Source organism: Triticum dicoccoides, chromosome 3B (assembly GCF_002162155.2).
Source record: "Triticum dicoccoides isolate Atlit2015 ecotype Zavitan chromosome 3B, WEW_v2.0, whole genome shotgun sequence".
In the NCBI taxonomy this organism is placed as follows: Eukaryota; Viridiplantae; Streptophyta; class Magnoliopsida; order Poales; family Poaceae; genus Triticum; species Triticum dicoccoides.
In genome coordinates, this window is record NC_041385.1 from 256,958,770 (window position 1) to 256,974,271 (window position 15,502).

Sequence of the window (15,502 nt, forward strand, 5' to 3'; positions counted from 1 at the left end):
TTTCCTTCCTTGTGAATGACAGGGTACCAAACACCAGTTCACTGACTCAGACTTCTCGTCACCTATACCGTCCTTTCTGGCTTATTTCCTACTCCCTCAGTCCGGAAATACATTTGGAGAAATGTACGTATCTAGATATATTTTAGTTCTAAATACATCCATTTTTTTGCATTTCTTCGACAAGTATTTCAGGACGGAGGGAGTATTCTTTATGGGACGGAGGGAGTAGCAGCTCTCACAACGTGTCCTCTTATTTCATCCACAACGTGTCCTCGTATTCACCCATAAATCCACTACTCGTCATAGCTGACATGTTTCCTGCTGGAAGACTGACATGTACGAGATGGGACGAGGCATCCACGAGTCCATACAGATCCGAATTTTTTGTTGTTGCCAACACGCTAGATCAACCCCTTCTTGAGCGCTTCAAGTCCATTATGAATGGCATGACATTGCCACATTGAGGATGCATTAACTGAAGACACAGTGTTCTCGAGAGCCCTGTTAGGTCAAGTGGGAAGCCTCCACGCCTACCACACCGTCTCTCTCCTTGGGTATGGCGACGCTCTCTCGACGTCGGTTCCCAGGGGTTTGAGCATCATCTGAGACCGTGATTTGATCGCGTTTTCTCTCTGCGATTTCTCCTTTTCCCTAATTCTGGTCTGCGCTTTCCTGTGGCATCGATAGCTTCTCGTTTTTTTTTTTGTTTCGTTCGGGGTGATTCAGGGGCAATCCTTGTATTGCTGCCCACCCTTGGCGATGGCGGAGCGAGTTTCTGTCGAGGCTACCAGTGCAGCAACGATAGGGGATGGTGGGAGTTCTGGCACGCAGATGGATCGCCTTCAGTTGGCCGGGGGAAGTGGTGCTCTTGTGCCGCCGTCGTCGACCGACCCTGTAGGCCCTGCGATGGCACCAAATCCTGTGCGGGAGACGGACTCTTCTGGCTCCGTTTCTGGCGTCGAGGAAATAATGGAGCGCCTCCGTCTAACCGCAGTTGAGGCACAACCAGTGATGGTGGATGATGATGAGGACACTGATCTGGTTGTTCCGGATTGCGCGCTGGTTGGAAAGGTACTCTCCCCCAATGTTCTACACATCAATACAATCTCATCAGCAATGAGACCGGCCTGGGGTAATCCTAAAGGTCTGTTGTTTCACCCGGCGGGCGAGAATCTGTTCGTCGCAGAGTTCAGCACCAAGATGGATAGGGATCATGTCCTGGATGGATCGCCATGGATGGTGGGCAAGCATGCTGTTTTGCTCAAGATTTTTGATCCAAACATACAGCCGCTGCAAATGGAATTTAAAACTCTTTCTATTTCGGCACGTATCACGGCCCTTCCACCCAGATTAGTGAAAGCCAAACTGGGTATGGAGTTTGCTAAACCTATTGGTAGGATTGAGCGTGTGGAATCTGATGCAGATGGAAGATGTTGGGGTGCATATATGCGCGTTCGGGCTGATATATCTGGTACAGGAGCCTTTGATTCGGTATGTCACCGTCAATTCGGCAAAGACAAAGACGATTGTACCCTATACTGTCAGGTATGAGCGCCTGCCTTTTTACTGCTTTTCTTGTGGTTTGCTGGGCCACTCCTCCATGCTATGTCCAAATCCTGGGGTACGTGATGTGAATGGAAATCTACCCTATAATGCTAAGAAGTTGTGTGTTCCGGAAAAACCGTCGAAGCGAGCCAGTGGGTCCAAGACAGGAAATAATTCTTCCACATCGTCTTTTGATCCGAGACCCAGGCCAGTTGGTAGCCGTGGTAAATCAGCTTTCCAAAGTCAGGAGGGTGATGGGGTAGCTCAAGGGTCCTCTCCTCTTAACAATAATAGATCTGGCAGGGGCCGTGGGCGACCATCTCGCGGTCGTGGTCCTGGCTGCGCTGATGGTGCTGGCAAGGAGCTTGTCTCGGCTCTAAGGATTAAAGGCAGTATGGCTGGACAGAAAAGGAAGCCTACTAAGAACCCAGTTGTCGTGCACACTTCAAATGAGCAACCTTCAAGTTCTGCGGCTGTCCTTGCAATTGTGATTTCTGATAATAATGGCAAAGATGTTGGCACGTCTACTGAAGTGGGGGATTGTGTCTCAAACAAGAAACAACGTACTTCACCTTCTCGATCGGCGGATCTGGCGGAGGCTGCTATGCAACCCCGCCAAATGCAATGAATATTTTATGATGGAACTGTCGAGGATTGGGGTCGGCCTCGACAGTTGGCGAGCTTCGCTGGCTTGTGAAGCTTCACCGACCCACCCTCCTCTTTCTGTCTGAGACAAAGATGAGGGATACTCGTGTTCGTAATTTTATGTGGTCTTTGGGTTTTTCTGGTTGTTTTGCTGACAGTTCAGACGGACAAAGTGGTGGACTGGCTCTTTTTTTGGAAGGAGTCGGTGAATATATCTCTAAAGGCGTGCAATTCAAGATGTATTGATGTTCATGTGTCTTCTGATTTGGTACCAACTTGGAGAGCAACTTTTGTGTATGGGGAACCAAGGAGGGAAGATAGAGCTCAATTTTGGGGGCTTCTTCGGCGTTTGAGACCGCTATGGAATGGTCCGTCAATTATTTGTGGGGATTTTAACGAAGTTCTCTCCCAAGATGAGCATGTTGGCCCTCGTGACCGTTCTGAGCAACAGATTGCTGCTTTCCGTGATTGCTTGCGGGATTGTGAGATGAGGGACTTGGGCTACTCGGGTCCCAAATTTACTTGGTGCAACCGTCAGGATCCAAGCGGCTATGTAAAAGTCCGTCTTGACAGGGCTGTGGTGAACTCTGATTTTGCTGATTGTTTTGATGGATGTCATGTTGAAAACATTATTGCCACATCATCTGACCATTATGCTATTCGAATTGGTCTATCTAGCTTTGTGAGAGAGTGTGAACAACGTCCGGTGCAATAGGGTTTCAAGTTTGAGGCCATGTGGTTGCGCGCCACTGATTATAAGGAAACTATGGAGCAATCTTGGGTTGTTGACAAATCTGGCGAACTATCTCTCCAATCCACATGGGATAATTTGCAGAACATGGCTGCTTCTTTGAAGACTTGGAGTCGTGACAATTTTGGTTCCGTTCGAAAGCAAATTTCAAAGTTGGAAAGACGGTTGTTGTCTATTAGGACTGCTCCAACCTCAGATGCATCAATCGCTGAGGAACGTAATCTTGAGAAAAATTTATGTGAGCTATTTGAAAGGGAAGAGATCATGGAGCGTCAACGATCCCGGATTGATTGGCTTAAAGAGGGGGACCGGAACACCAGTTTTTTCCAAGCACGTGCCAAGGCTCGGAGATGTACCAATAGAATCCAATGTCTTCAGAGAGATGATGGTTCATTTTGTGACACTCAAGGTGATATTAAAGGTATGGTGCAAAAATTTTATGATGAGCATTTTTCTTCTCAACCCTGTGATGCTACTACGGTTCTTGATGCTATTCCTCAGAAAGTTTCTTCAGAAATGAATGATGACTTGTGCAAACCTTACTCTAATGAGGAGATCAAGACTGCTTTATTTCAGATGGGACCTACAAAAGCACCGGGTCCGGATGGTTTTCCTGCATTATTTTATCAGACCCATTGGATTTTTTTGAAAAAGGAAATTTGTCAAGCTGTTAGGGATTTCCTGGATGGAAAACCTATCCCTGATGGTTTCTGTGATTCAGTGATTGTGCTCATTTCAAAGGTGGCAAGACCGAAGCAACTTAAGAATTTCAGACCTATAAGCCTTTGTAATGTTTTGTACAAAATTGCCTCTAAGGTGCTTCCTAACCGATTGAAGTTGCTCCTACCTGTTGTTATTTCTAATTTTCAGAGTGCCTTTGTTCCTGGGCGTTTGATTACTGACAACACACTTATTGCATATGAGTGCCTGCACACTATTCGTAAACAACGAGCTAAGCAACCATTCTTTGCCATGAAGATTGATATGATGAAGGCCTATGATCGCGTTGAATGGGACTATCTTCATGGCTGTCTCTCCAAGCTGGGTTTTGCTCCGAGATGGATTGCTTCTGTTATGAGATGCGTCACTAATGTTCGCTATGTTGTCAGGGTTAATGGTGAACTTACTGATCCAGTTGTACCCTCTAGAGGTATCCGACAAGGTGACCCAATCAGCCCTTATTTGTTCCTCTTGTGTACTGAAGGTTTGTCAAGTCTATTGTTTTAGAAGGAGAATTGTGGCGAGCTACATGGTATTAAAAATGGCCGACTAGGCCCACCTATCTCACATCTCCTTTTTGCCGATGACAGTATCTTCTTTGCACGGAGTGATACACGTAGTGTGGAGGCTTTGGAGTCCACTTTGAATCTTTACTGCCAGGGTTCTGGGCAGTTGGTCAACAAGGATAAATCTTCTTTGTTCTTTGGGAAGCATTATCCGGAGCATGTCAAGCAGCGAGTTAAAAATCTGTTGGGGATCTCGAATGAAGCTTTAAATGACTACTATCTTGGTATGCCTACCGATGTAGGAAAATCTCCAACTAATTCTTTCAAGTTTTTGCTTGATCGTGCTTGGGCTAGTATTTTTGCATGGTCTCAACGACATATTTCTAGAGCGGGAAAAGAAGCTTTACTAAAGTCCATGATTCAAGCTATTCCTACATATATTATGAGCTGCTTTCAATTGCCCGTTGATATTTGCGAGAAGTTTCGTCAGATTATTGCTGATGAGTGGTGGGGCCGTGAAGATGGGAAAAAAATTGCATTGGTGCTCTTGGGAGTGGCTTACTACACCTAAGGCGCTTGGTGGTATGGGCTTCCGTGACATGGCTCTTTTCAATCTTGCTATGCTTGCCAAACAAGGATGGAGGTTGTTGACAGATCCATCTTCACTATGTGCTCGCGTTTTGAAATGCCGGTATTTTCCAACATCCAATTTATGGAACGCAATGGCACCTAGGTCAGCATCTGCTACCTGGCGAGCCATTTTGGCCGGTCGAGATTTTTTGCAAATGGGTGTCCAGTGGGGCATTGGTAATGGTGAAGATGTTTGTATTTTAACGGATCACTGGATTCCTTCAACTCCACCGCACCGTCTTCACTCACTTCTGCCTATACCTGCTACTGCCAAGGTAAAATGTCTGATTGATGAGGAGGCTGGTTCATGGAATGAAGATTCAGTTCGGGATTTCTTCCGTGATGACGTGGCTGCAGAAATTCTACGCATTCCTATTAGCGGAAATGGTGGTATAGACTTTGCAAGATGGCCTTTTACCAAGTATGGCGAATACACGGTACGATCTGCATATCATATGGCGCGGTCGGCTCGTTTTCTTGATACTCGCAGCAAAAGTGGCTTTGGTCTATCCTTGAATAGAGTTGTTGAGGAGAAGAATTGGAAGGCCATTTGGTCTGTAAAAGCTCCCAATAAAATGAAAGTTGTCCTATGGCGTTTTGCTCAAGATTGTCTTCCATCAGGAGCACAGTTACAACGACGACATATCCCTGATGCTGCGTGTTGCTGTTTCTGTGGTCGTCTGGAGAGTGTGGAGCATGCATTTCTATTCTGTCCGCGTGCAAGGGCCATATGGGATGCGATCAAGGAATGCCAGATATCCAACTATGTCGTTCTTCTTTCAGAAATACTAAGCAGTGGCTATTTGAATTCCTTGACAGATCTTCGGATAAGGAAATCACAATTCTGGCTGTGTCCTTTTGGTATATTTGGGAAGCACGTAATGACGCGCGACACTCACCGGAAATACCTAATCCTCGTCATACAATGGAGAAAATCCGTGCTTACACTAATCTGATATTGCAGCACCTTTTCAATCATGTACCTGGATCAGGCGTGAGTCTTCCTCATCCAACACTATGTGGACTCCGCCGCCGCCAGGTGTGATTGTCATCAATTCAGACGCTGTAATTTTTTCAGAAATTGATATGTCAGGGGCTGGTGTGGTGGCCCTGAACCATGAAGGAGCATGTATGGTAGCATGTACTGAACTTATCCATGGGGCATTGAAGCCTGAACTTGCGGAGGCTCTGGCTTTACGAAGAGTTGTATATCTGGCCCGAGAAGAGCAATTCTCCAAGGTGGTATTTGCCTTAGCTTGCCAGTCGCTGGTTACTAGGATTAATTCAAGTATCTCTGACCGTTCCTCAATTGGTACCGTGGTCAATGATATAAAGTTTGCTTCAAGGAGCTTTGTGTCTGTGGTGTTCAAGCATGTTCGTCGGCAAGTGAATATAGCTGCTCATCTGTTAGCTAAATCTTGTAAAAATTTGTCTAGTGTTGTTGTTTTCCATTCTACTCTGGAGTGTATCCGAGAGACCCTTTGTAACTTTGTCTAAGTGTTTAATAAAGCTGACGTTCTATAAAAAAAAGCAATGCTTGGTCGAAGAGATGAAAGTCCCAGCAACCTAGACCATCTCACTATTTTGACTCAATAATTTTCGCCCACGCCCTCCAATGCACCTTTCACTTACCATTCTTTGAGTCCCATCAAAAATTCCAAACTAATCTTGTTAAATCATGACTCACTGACATCAGCTGTTTGAACACACTCATAATATATGTTGTGGTCGCTTGTGCAACTGATTGAATCAAGGTCTCTTTAGGCCTGAGAGATACTACCCCCATATCAAGCTACGTTGGTGTACTTGCAAATTTTAAAATTTACCTTTGTGCATCTTGCCCCCTGGAGTGGGGAGACCAAGATACTTTGATTCAAATTCAGTACTCACATTGTCTAGAACATGTCTGGCTTCTTGCCCCATAGCCATGGGGCACTTCTCAGCAAATTGTATTGACCATTTATGAGGATTAATATACTAACTAGTCGTTCGTGTGAGCATGGCTAGCAATAAGTCTATGTAATTTGCTTGATATGGGTTCACCTTCAAGAACAACCTAGTGTCATCGGCAAAGAGGTGGGAAACACTAAGAGCTCTCCAACAGATTTTTAGTGGATCAAAAGCACATGTTTCTTCACCCTGTCTGAGCAGCACAGACAAACCATCAACCACAAATAAGAATAAGAACATGGATATGGGATCACTTTGCCGGAACCCACACATCGGTGCAAACAGATCAAAGATAGCTCCATTGAATTTCATGAACTATCTTAGAAAGATCACATATGTCATTATCCACAGTATGATTTGGTGAGCGGAGCCTAACTTTTCCACCGCTTGCCTTAAAAAATCCCAATCCGCAAGGTCAAAGGCTTTAGACAAATCAAGTTTGTAAGTACAAAAGCTATTTCCTAGGTCTCAAAGGATCTTTAGTGATAAATTGGATCGAAGACTTTACTGTAATTATGAGTATAAGATAGTCATCTTTACTGATAAAATGGATCGAAGGCTTTATTGTAATTATGAGTATAAGCCCCGTTCAAGAATTCATCCGATTAACCAGTTAACTTGCCGATTAATCCCTACTTATAGGGTCACCGAGTAGCCAATAAACCAAAAAATCGTCCGATTAATTGATTAAATGGCCGATTAACTTGCCGATTAGTCGATTAATCCCCTACTCGCTAGCCAACCGAGCAGCTACCAGTTAACGATTTCCTCAACAATGAGTATAAGATAGTCTGAACTTGCATAAACACATTGATTTCAAGTTATTATAAAACTTGAATGTAAAAAAGTTCCTAAGAAAATGTATAATACTTTTAGAGTGGTTGTTTGTGGGTGAGCATCATATTAACGTAGATTGAATATTTTTAGCCCTTAATCATTGGGTTAAATATAGGAATCACATAGTCATTTCTATATTTATAAGGCGCTGCATTGCACGTGCATGATTACTAGAGTCTATGAGTTTCACATAGGGTCATCAAAAAGGCATATTCGTAAAATTTATTTGGAAGAAAAAGTTTTTCCAGCGAACAACCAAACCCATGGGACTTTCTTCAACCGCATGGCCTATTCCAATCAATAGAGCTCAGTATTCTCAAATTAGAGTATTTACTTCATTGAAGTAGAATGCTCCATTTTTATGTTTATACTTAAATTAGGGACACTTCTTTTGGGACCAAGAGAGTAGTACAATACAACCGACCAAATTCAGAGTTTCGAATGAGGCTGGACTTTCAGATGTGGAAACAACGCCTGAAAAGGGGAGGCGGAATTGCGGACCTCCCCTCTGATTTCAAGGAGAAGGCGCCCACCGGCACCGCACCGCACCTTACCGGTTCCTCTCTGCGGCAGCAAACTCCTCCCATCCATCCCTCGTCCATCCTGGCTCAGGTTCGCACCGCCACCACCCTCTCATCTCCTCATACGCACGCTTGGTCATTTTTGACTTTATTTACTCGCCGGCGTGCGCCCATCGACCAAGGTAGCTGGGGTGATTCCGGTGTTGCTTTCCTCTCTTGACAGGCGCGAGAGGGTGGAGATGAGGAGGAAGGCGTTCGCACGGGGCTTCTCCGCCGACGGCGTCCTCCGCCGCAGCCGCCCGCTCCCAGCGCGCCGCCGGCCACCGAAGGGGACAATAATAGCACGAGCAAGGACAAGAAGAAGGGCGAGATCGCCAAGACCATCCGAGACAGGCTATCATCGTCTTTGTCTTCCCCCAGAAGCCGCCTCTCCTGCTGGACGAGCCACCCGATCCGGCGGAGCAGGAGGGGGAGCGGCACCGCCAGCGACGAACATGGCACACCGGTGAACGTGCCGATGCCAGTGACGGCGAAGGCAATCAGGCCCCCCTCAAGGAAGGCGATCGCGGCAGGGACCAGATCCCTGATCGAACGCAACGATTTCTACAGCCAAGAATGCAACACGCACAAGTAGGGAGCCTGCTTTTTTCTCTTCTCGGATGCTATCCCTGTTTCTGTTTTGGGTGTGATACTAAAATTGTACGACGAGACATTGCCCCCTTTGGGACGCGTACGAGTTTCCCCGGGTAATATACGTACCAACTCGAAGCTTTGTAGCAGTAGTACAAAATTGTGCAAGTTCATGAGTTCCAAACCATGAAACCATAGCCGGAATCCATGTCGTGTCGCTTAACTCCCATCAAAGTGCCTCTCTGTCGAATCGAATCAGATGACAGAATTGGCACTGAGAGATGCTATGCAAGTGCTTTCAGGCAAGCACACGCAAAAATTAGAATTCCCGTTGATTTGCTTTTCTGATGATGGGACGAGAGATCGATCCCTATATCTGCATGATGGAAAACAGATTGTCTGGCAGGCAGGCTGAATCGAATCTTTCCACTAGACGGAAAGGTCTCACACATCGGACAGATAGGTGAGAAGTGATTCAGTGCTCCTCTCACAGGCAATGCATATAAACAAAACCTGTGTAAAGCACAACAGGTGTCTAATCTGCAGCTATCCACCTAAACACCAATTTAAATCATCACCAGGAAACTGCTTTCTGGTTGTCAAAGATTCAAGCTAAAGAACATAACTATATCAGTACCAGTACTCGGGCCGTCAAACGGTGATTAAGACCAATTTCGATTACGTAAAGCATTCCACATATAACTAATACTAATGCTAGAACGAAGAATCACTAAACTATCTAGCACAAATCGGGCAGATGCCATTCTCCGGGCGGGCTACTTGGACATTGCACTGCTACTTCCCTATGGACATTGCGTTGGTGCAGACTACATCATCCTCCAAATCTTTCGAGCCTCCTATGGCGGATCTCCTCGACTGAGAGCTCCTTGTTTCCACCGTCTTGGAGATGCCGTCTGCGGGAAAAGGCATGGTCCGGGTGCGGAGTGCTGCACATCTCGCAGACATCTGCGTGACGCGAGTTGTCACAAGAACATGTTATGCATCTCCACCGCATACCTTGCCCAACCTCTTCTTGCGCCGGTGCAACATGGTGCCGGACACTGCTCCCCCGACCATGTGCTGCTGACCTCAGAAGTTTCTTAGCAAATCTCGCCGGCTGACTCACAGCGTATGCAATGTCTGAAAACATAGGAGCGAGCCGTTCTGGACCGTGCCTCAGCAAAAGGTAGGCCAGGCCAGCAAGTATCCCACCAACATTGCAAATCAAGTGTGCCTCCGGATTGAAAGCATGGATGAATAGTAGTTCAAGCAATGCCGCATACTTTGCAGGAACGGTCACCCCATGCCAGACAACATCGCCTTCTCGGGCATTCAGCACAACATTCATGCCAAGCAGCACTCCACTAAATCCAGCAGAATACTGATAATATGCAATGTCGTTGCCAAGCGAAAGCAAACCTTTAGACAAGAGCAATGTGAAGCCCTGAGAAAGGCCAAGCAAGGAAACCACCATGCAAGCAAACTCAGGACTGCCCATTGATGTTTCAAGCTTTGCCCCCGTGCGCAAGAGAGAAGCCATGTTCATGAAGAAGTGACCTTCACTCAAGTGGTAGAAAGCTGAGAGGAAGAAACGTCTCAGGTCGCCGAACTGCAACAATGTTCATAACTGTTATTTTTGAGAGTGGTGGATATATAAAACTCTGGAAAGGATGCTTAGAAAAGTCTGAAAAGAACAACTTGCAATTACTTGCAGTACGACATTCAAAGCACATCTGCACCCTGCTGGTAGGGAAACAATGCAACAGGAGAAGCACAACATTGTGAACGGTGTAGCGTGCATTTTACCGATTCTATGCGTGTAAAGTGAGCCATGGGCATGGGGTGCAAAACTTGCGCATCATGTCATTTAGATCCCTTTTTGTGTGTGCGAAAATGTCATTTAGATCCACGATCTAGACAACTGGACAAGTGAGTCCCTAAGCTTGCATACAAACATAGGGTCAATCTGTGCTTCAACAGATTTATGTTTAACTAAATAAGAGAAAAATTAACCAACTCTAATAGAGTATTGTTGCCAAATACTACCAATAGGGAATCCCAATTATAATTAGGGTCGGAATCCTGCTCCTATGCAGCATTGCTCAGTAATCATCTTATAAATTTGGCCCAATTGCAAGATCAAAAGCATAAGTTTTACTCCCTCCGTTCCTAAATATAAGTCTTTGTAGAGATTTCAGTATGGACCACATACGGATGTATATAGATGCATTTTAGAGTGTAGATTCACTCATTTTGCTCCGTATATAATCCATAGTGAAATCTCTACAAAGACTTATTTTTAGGAACGGAGGGAGTATTAGCTAAACCCGACAATGCGGCAACCGGAGACAAAAATATCGGCACAACATAATGTGGTGCTGAACTCCGCAACCCTGTACGCCTGGATAAGGGTGCTCAATGTAATTTGTTCAGTAGCCAACTGAATCCAAACATAATTCCATCGCAAAAGAAAAGATAACATGCACATAATTCCGCCATCTAATCAGCCGGTTGCTTAGTCAGGTCTGACTTAACATACTTGTATATGGCCTATTCGAGGCATTTAGCTATGTAAATGTGCTGTTTTCCCCTGTCTGCCTTAGGGCTTCAGACTTTTCTCTTGTAAATGCCTAATCTATAATGCAAAGGCGGAGCACCTTCCACTAGCCCTAAAAAAACAGCCGGTTGAGGCGTGGTGGTGTAGGTGGGTACCTTGATGATGAGGTGGGGGTTGAACATGACGTGCCGGAGCCGGGGGAGGTGCGCGTCGATGGCGCCCGGCCGGAAGTACACCAGCGCGTTGGCGGCGATCAGTGCGGCCGTCAGGGGCGGGCGGCTTGCGCCGGCCGGGCCGTACTGTAGAAGCATCTGCACAGCCAACAGCGGCAGCGTCCGGCCGGCGAAGTCCTGCCGGCCGCTGCTCATGCCGATCCCCATCGCCGAGATCGATGGACCGGTGTGGTCGGAAGACGTACAGGCCTGTGGCGAGGGCTTTTTTTTTACTGATGACTTGGCGAAGGCCTTTTCTCTCTTCAGATTCAGAAATACTTATATACTGCTTCGTCTTATTTTTCGATGGTAGAAGAATAGATTCTTTCGCAAGAAAACATCGCTCTGGACATTGACGCGCAATTACATTCTAACCATCAATTTTTTATATTAAAACTAGAATAATGCTCGTGCGTTATAACGGGAGAGCTTGTGATTTACCTGTCAATAATAGTGCCATTGTGTAAATAAATGTTCATAAAATTCTAACCTTGAATTACCTTATATTTTTATTAGAAATTTGGTAAGTAACTTAAATTTGAATTGGTTCAGAAGATAAATAAATTAAAGTGGAATTGATTTAGAAAGTAAGAAAATTAAGGTGATTGATTATCGCATGAAAGGTTGGACGAAGGGTGGTGGGAAGAAAGATGAAATGAAAACCTTACTTTTTTTGAAGTAGTATAAGAGAAGTAGAGATATGGGGCGTGCTACGCGCCGGCGCCGGGGAAAGATCCACCGCCTAGCGAGCCGTTCAATTGAGTGACACAAGTCGTCAGTCCCTCTTCTCTAATTTTTTGACTTCCGATCTACGTTTCTCTTCATCGGCGACGGTTACTGTTCTGATGCGCTAGTCCTATGGTGCCTTAGCACGATGACTTTCCGACTGTCTACTACAGCAGTGTTTGCCCGACTCCGATGAGCGAGAGACGATGACAGCGGTGCGCCTTCGGTTCGCTCCAGTGCATGTAGTCATTGCTAGGTGGTCTACGGACCTGGATGTAAATTTTACTTCTAGTGTTCTTTGTACTACCTTCACAGTTGATGAATAGATTGAAAGTTTTCTCGCAATTTTTTCCCCTTCTCTAATTTCGTGCAACAAGATCTTTATTGTGAAACCTTTTTTTTCTAATTTTCTACAGCAAGTTCTTTGTTGCAAAACCTATTATTTTCTATTTTTCTGCAACAAAACCTTTGTTGCAAAAATTACAAACACATATTTCGTCTATTTTAAAAAAAAACATTGGCTGCAAGAATTGCAACAACACTTCGGCCACATCACGCACCAACACAATAGTTTTCGATGCCGCCGCTCCGCAACATTGTTGTTGTTGCAAAAACTTGGAATGGATGTCGATGTACGGCGTGGTGATGTGGCCGCTGTCGGTGTCAAAACTGGCGGATCTCAGGTAGGGGGTCCCGAACTGTGCGTCTAAGGCTAATGGTAATAGGAGGCGGGGGACACAATGTTTACCCAGGTTCGGGCCCTCTCGATGGAGGTAATACCCTACTTCCTGCTTGATTGATCTTGATGATATGAGTATTACAAGAGTTGATCTATCACGAAATCGTAGAAGATAAACCCTAAAAGCTAGCCTATGGTTATGATTGTCCTTGTCCTACGGATTAAACCCTCCGATTTATATAGACACCGGAGGGGGCTAGGGTTACACAGGGTCGGTTACAAGGAATCCAAATATCCTAACTGCCAAGCTTGCCTCCCACGCAAAGGAGAGTCCCATCCGGACACGGGACGAAGTCTTCTATCTTGTATCTTCACAGTCCAACAGTCCGGCATTCGCATATAGTCCGGCTGTCCGAGGACCCCCTAATCCAGGACTCCCTCAGTAGCCCCCGAACCAGGCTTCCCCCGAACCAGGATTCAATGACGATGAGTCCGACACACAAATTGTCTTCGACATTGCAAGATGAGTTCCTTCTTCGAATTCTTCAAAGTACATGTTATAAAAGGCAGTGTCCGGTTCCCCATTTAATGTTACGCTCATCGGATTCTGCACCTCAACGGTCTCAGCCTCCATGTGTCGAGCGAATGCGAGAAGTCGGGGCATTTTTACATTTGCCACCCTAGCCATGTAAATAAATTGTCTATTAAAGAGACGGGGATCTTCAGATCTGATCCACACCATCTTCCCCAAGCGAGGTATCATCAGAGCGTGCCCGAAAAAACCACTCCAACATGGCCGGCGCCTACGGCTCTTCCTTCCGCTCTCGCAACACCAAGCCGGGCGATTGGGAGAAGTGTACCGTATCCCACGGTCGATTAGTGATTGCAGACCCAAGGGTATCTACCTCCTGCATATTTAGTCACCGTTCGAGCCGGACTGGCCTCCTTCGATGGCGGGGAGCAGGCGGAGAACTTTCCCAACCCATGCAGGGGGAGCGAGTATGCCTCGTTTCCTACTTGCTGCAGGGTGTTGGATTTCCAATCCATCTGTTTCTCCACGGGATTCTGGAGTTCTACGGCCTCCAGCTACACAACTTCACACCTGCCTCCATCGTACACATTGCAGGTTACGTCGCTCTTTGCGAGCTATTCTTGGGCTGTGAAGCCCATTTTGAGCTGTGGAAGAAGTTGTTCTGCCTCGTCCCCCGTAATCAAGGGGGATCAATATTCCAAGTGGGCGGAGCCGAGATATGGCGCATCGCCGGGACCGGATACTTATCCGGTACACCGAAGAAGGCACCCGAAGAGTGGCCCTCCGAGTGGTTTTATATTGAGGACGTCTCCCTTCCCGACCTAATCCGAATGGGTCTTCCGAAGTTTACAAATGCTCCGCTGAAAAAACGCCTTAACTGGCGTCCCTGGAGCCCCAGAGAGGAAGATAGCAGGGAGGTCCTTCAATTGATGAGCAAGATAAGAATACTCGCTCAATCCGGATTGTCAATAATCGAGGTTATGGCGATATCCATAATGCGGGGAGTTCAGCCACTCCAATACCGAGGGCATCCCATGTGGCACTTCAATGGAGACGACGACGCCACCCGCTGCGGCCGAAATGGTCCGGACTCCACCACCGCTCTAGTGGAAATACTGTCCGTCTCAGTAGAGTCTTTCAGTGGCATGTTTCAGTCCTCTTCCCCATTACTTAGAAAAAGTGAGCCACCGGTTCAGGTACAAGATACTATCATTACCGCCTGGATAATTAGACAGCCAACCCGTAATCGCATTTATACAAGGGGGAAAGGGAGGAGTTTGTCCGCTTTAAACCACAGGATGGCTTTTCCATGTACAACCCTCCCAGCTGGGTGAGCTGCCATTCATCACTCTGCTCTATTCATTCCCTGAGCCTTTGTTTTTATAAGTATTTATTTCCGTTTACTCATAACAGGAATGGCGAAAAGTAATCAGGGAGTTCCACAGTCCAACACCACAGCCAGAGGACCGCAACCGGGCCCTTGACCCCGGATTCGAAGAGGATCCGGATGTATTCGTGGAGCTCGTGGAAGGGGTGTTTCACCAGGCGAGCTGTGACGGCACATAGGTGGCCATCATTGCTGACTATCCCGGCCTTCTCCCTGTATCGCATGTAAGTAAACAAGAGACTTATCATTCGAAAAAGATTTATTCCCTCCATCTTACACACAGCGCAATTTTTACGCTCTAAAGGGAAGACGATCGGCGCACCAAGCCGAACCCGAGGCGACTCGCTAGCAAGGGGCGCCTGTGCCGGGTAGGCCTTTAAAAAGGAAGGCGAACAGAAACATGGCGGAGCCGTCCTCAAGGAGGTATGGTTTTAAATACGCTCCGTGGTTCGTCGTCTTAAAGTATGACACTATCCGTTGTGTATTAGCAGAAAGAACATCCGCCGAACTATGTCCGGGGACCCTGCCAACCGTGCCTCCACTAGCCGGATCCCAAGCCCGGTCTCGAGGACGGAGGCCAACATGGGAGTAACACCGGACTGTCCTCCTACAGAGGATTCGGACAAAATGTCCGTTACAAATTCTAAAGTGGAGAGCACCATGAATCATCGGCG

The 15,502-nt window shown here is 46.4% G+C and overlaps 2 protein-coding genes across 2 annotated transcripts; one reads left to right on the forward strand and one right to left on the reverse strand.

The window, feature by feature from the left end:
• The first annotated feature begins 7,993 nt into the window (after positions 1-7,993).
• LOC119275804 lies at positions 7,994-8,950 on the forward strand. The gene is made up of 2 exons (XM_037556722.1): positions 7,994-8,196; positions 8,329-8,950. The coding sequence occupies exons 1-2, from the start codon at positions 8,026-8,028 to the stop codon at positions 8,737-8,739; spliced, it is 582 nt and encodes a 193-aa protein (XP_037412619.1). The 5' UTR covers positions 7,994-8,025; the 3' UTR covers positions 8,740-8,950.
• Positions 8,951-9,278: 328 nt separating this feature from the next.
• Positions 9,279-11,737, reverse strand: LOC119275805 (rhomboid-like protein 14, mitochondrial). The gene is made up of 2 exons (XM_037556723.1): positions 11,448-11,737; positions 9,279-10,344 (listed from the first exon to the last, which is right to left on the reverse strand). Exons 1-2 carry the CDS (start codon positions 11,670-11,672, stop codon positions 9,568-9,570), a joined length of 1,002 nt encoding a protein of 333 aa, XP_037412620.1. The 5' UTR covers positions 11,673-11,737; the 3' UTR covers positions 9,279-9,567.
• Positions 11,738-15,502: the final 3,765 nt, after the last annotated feature.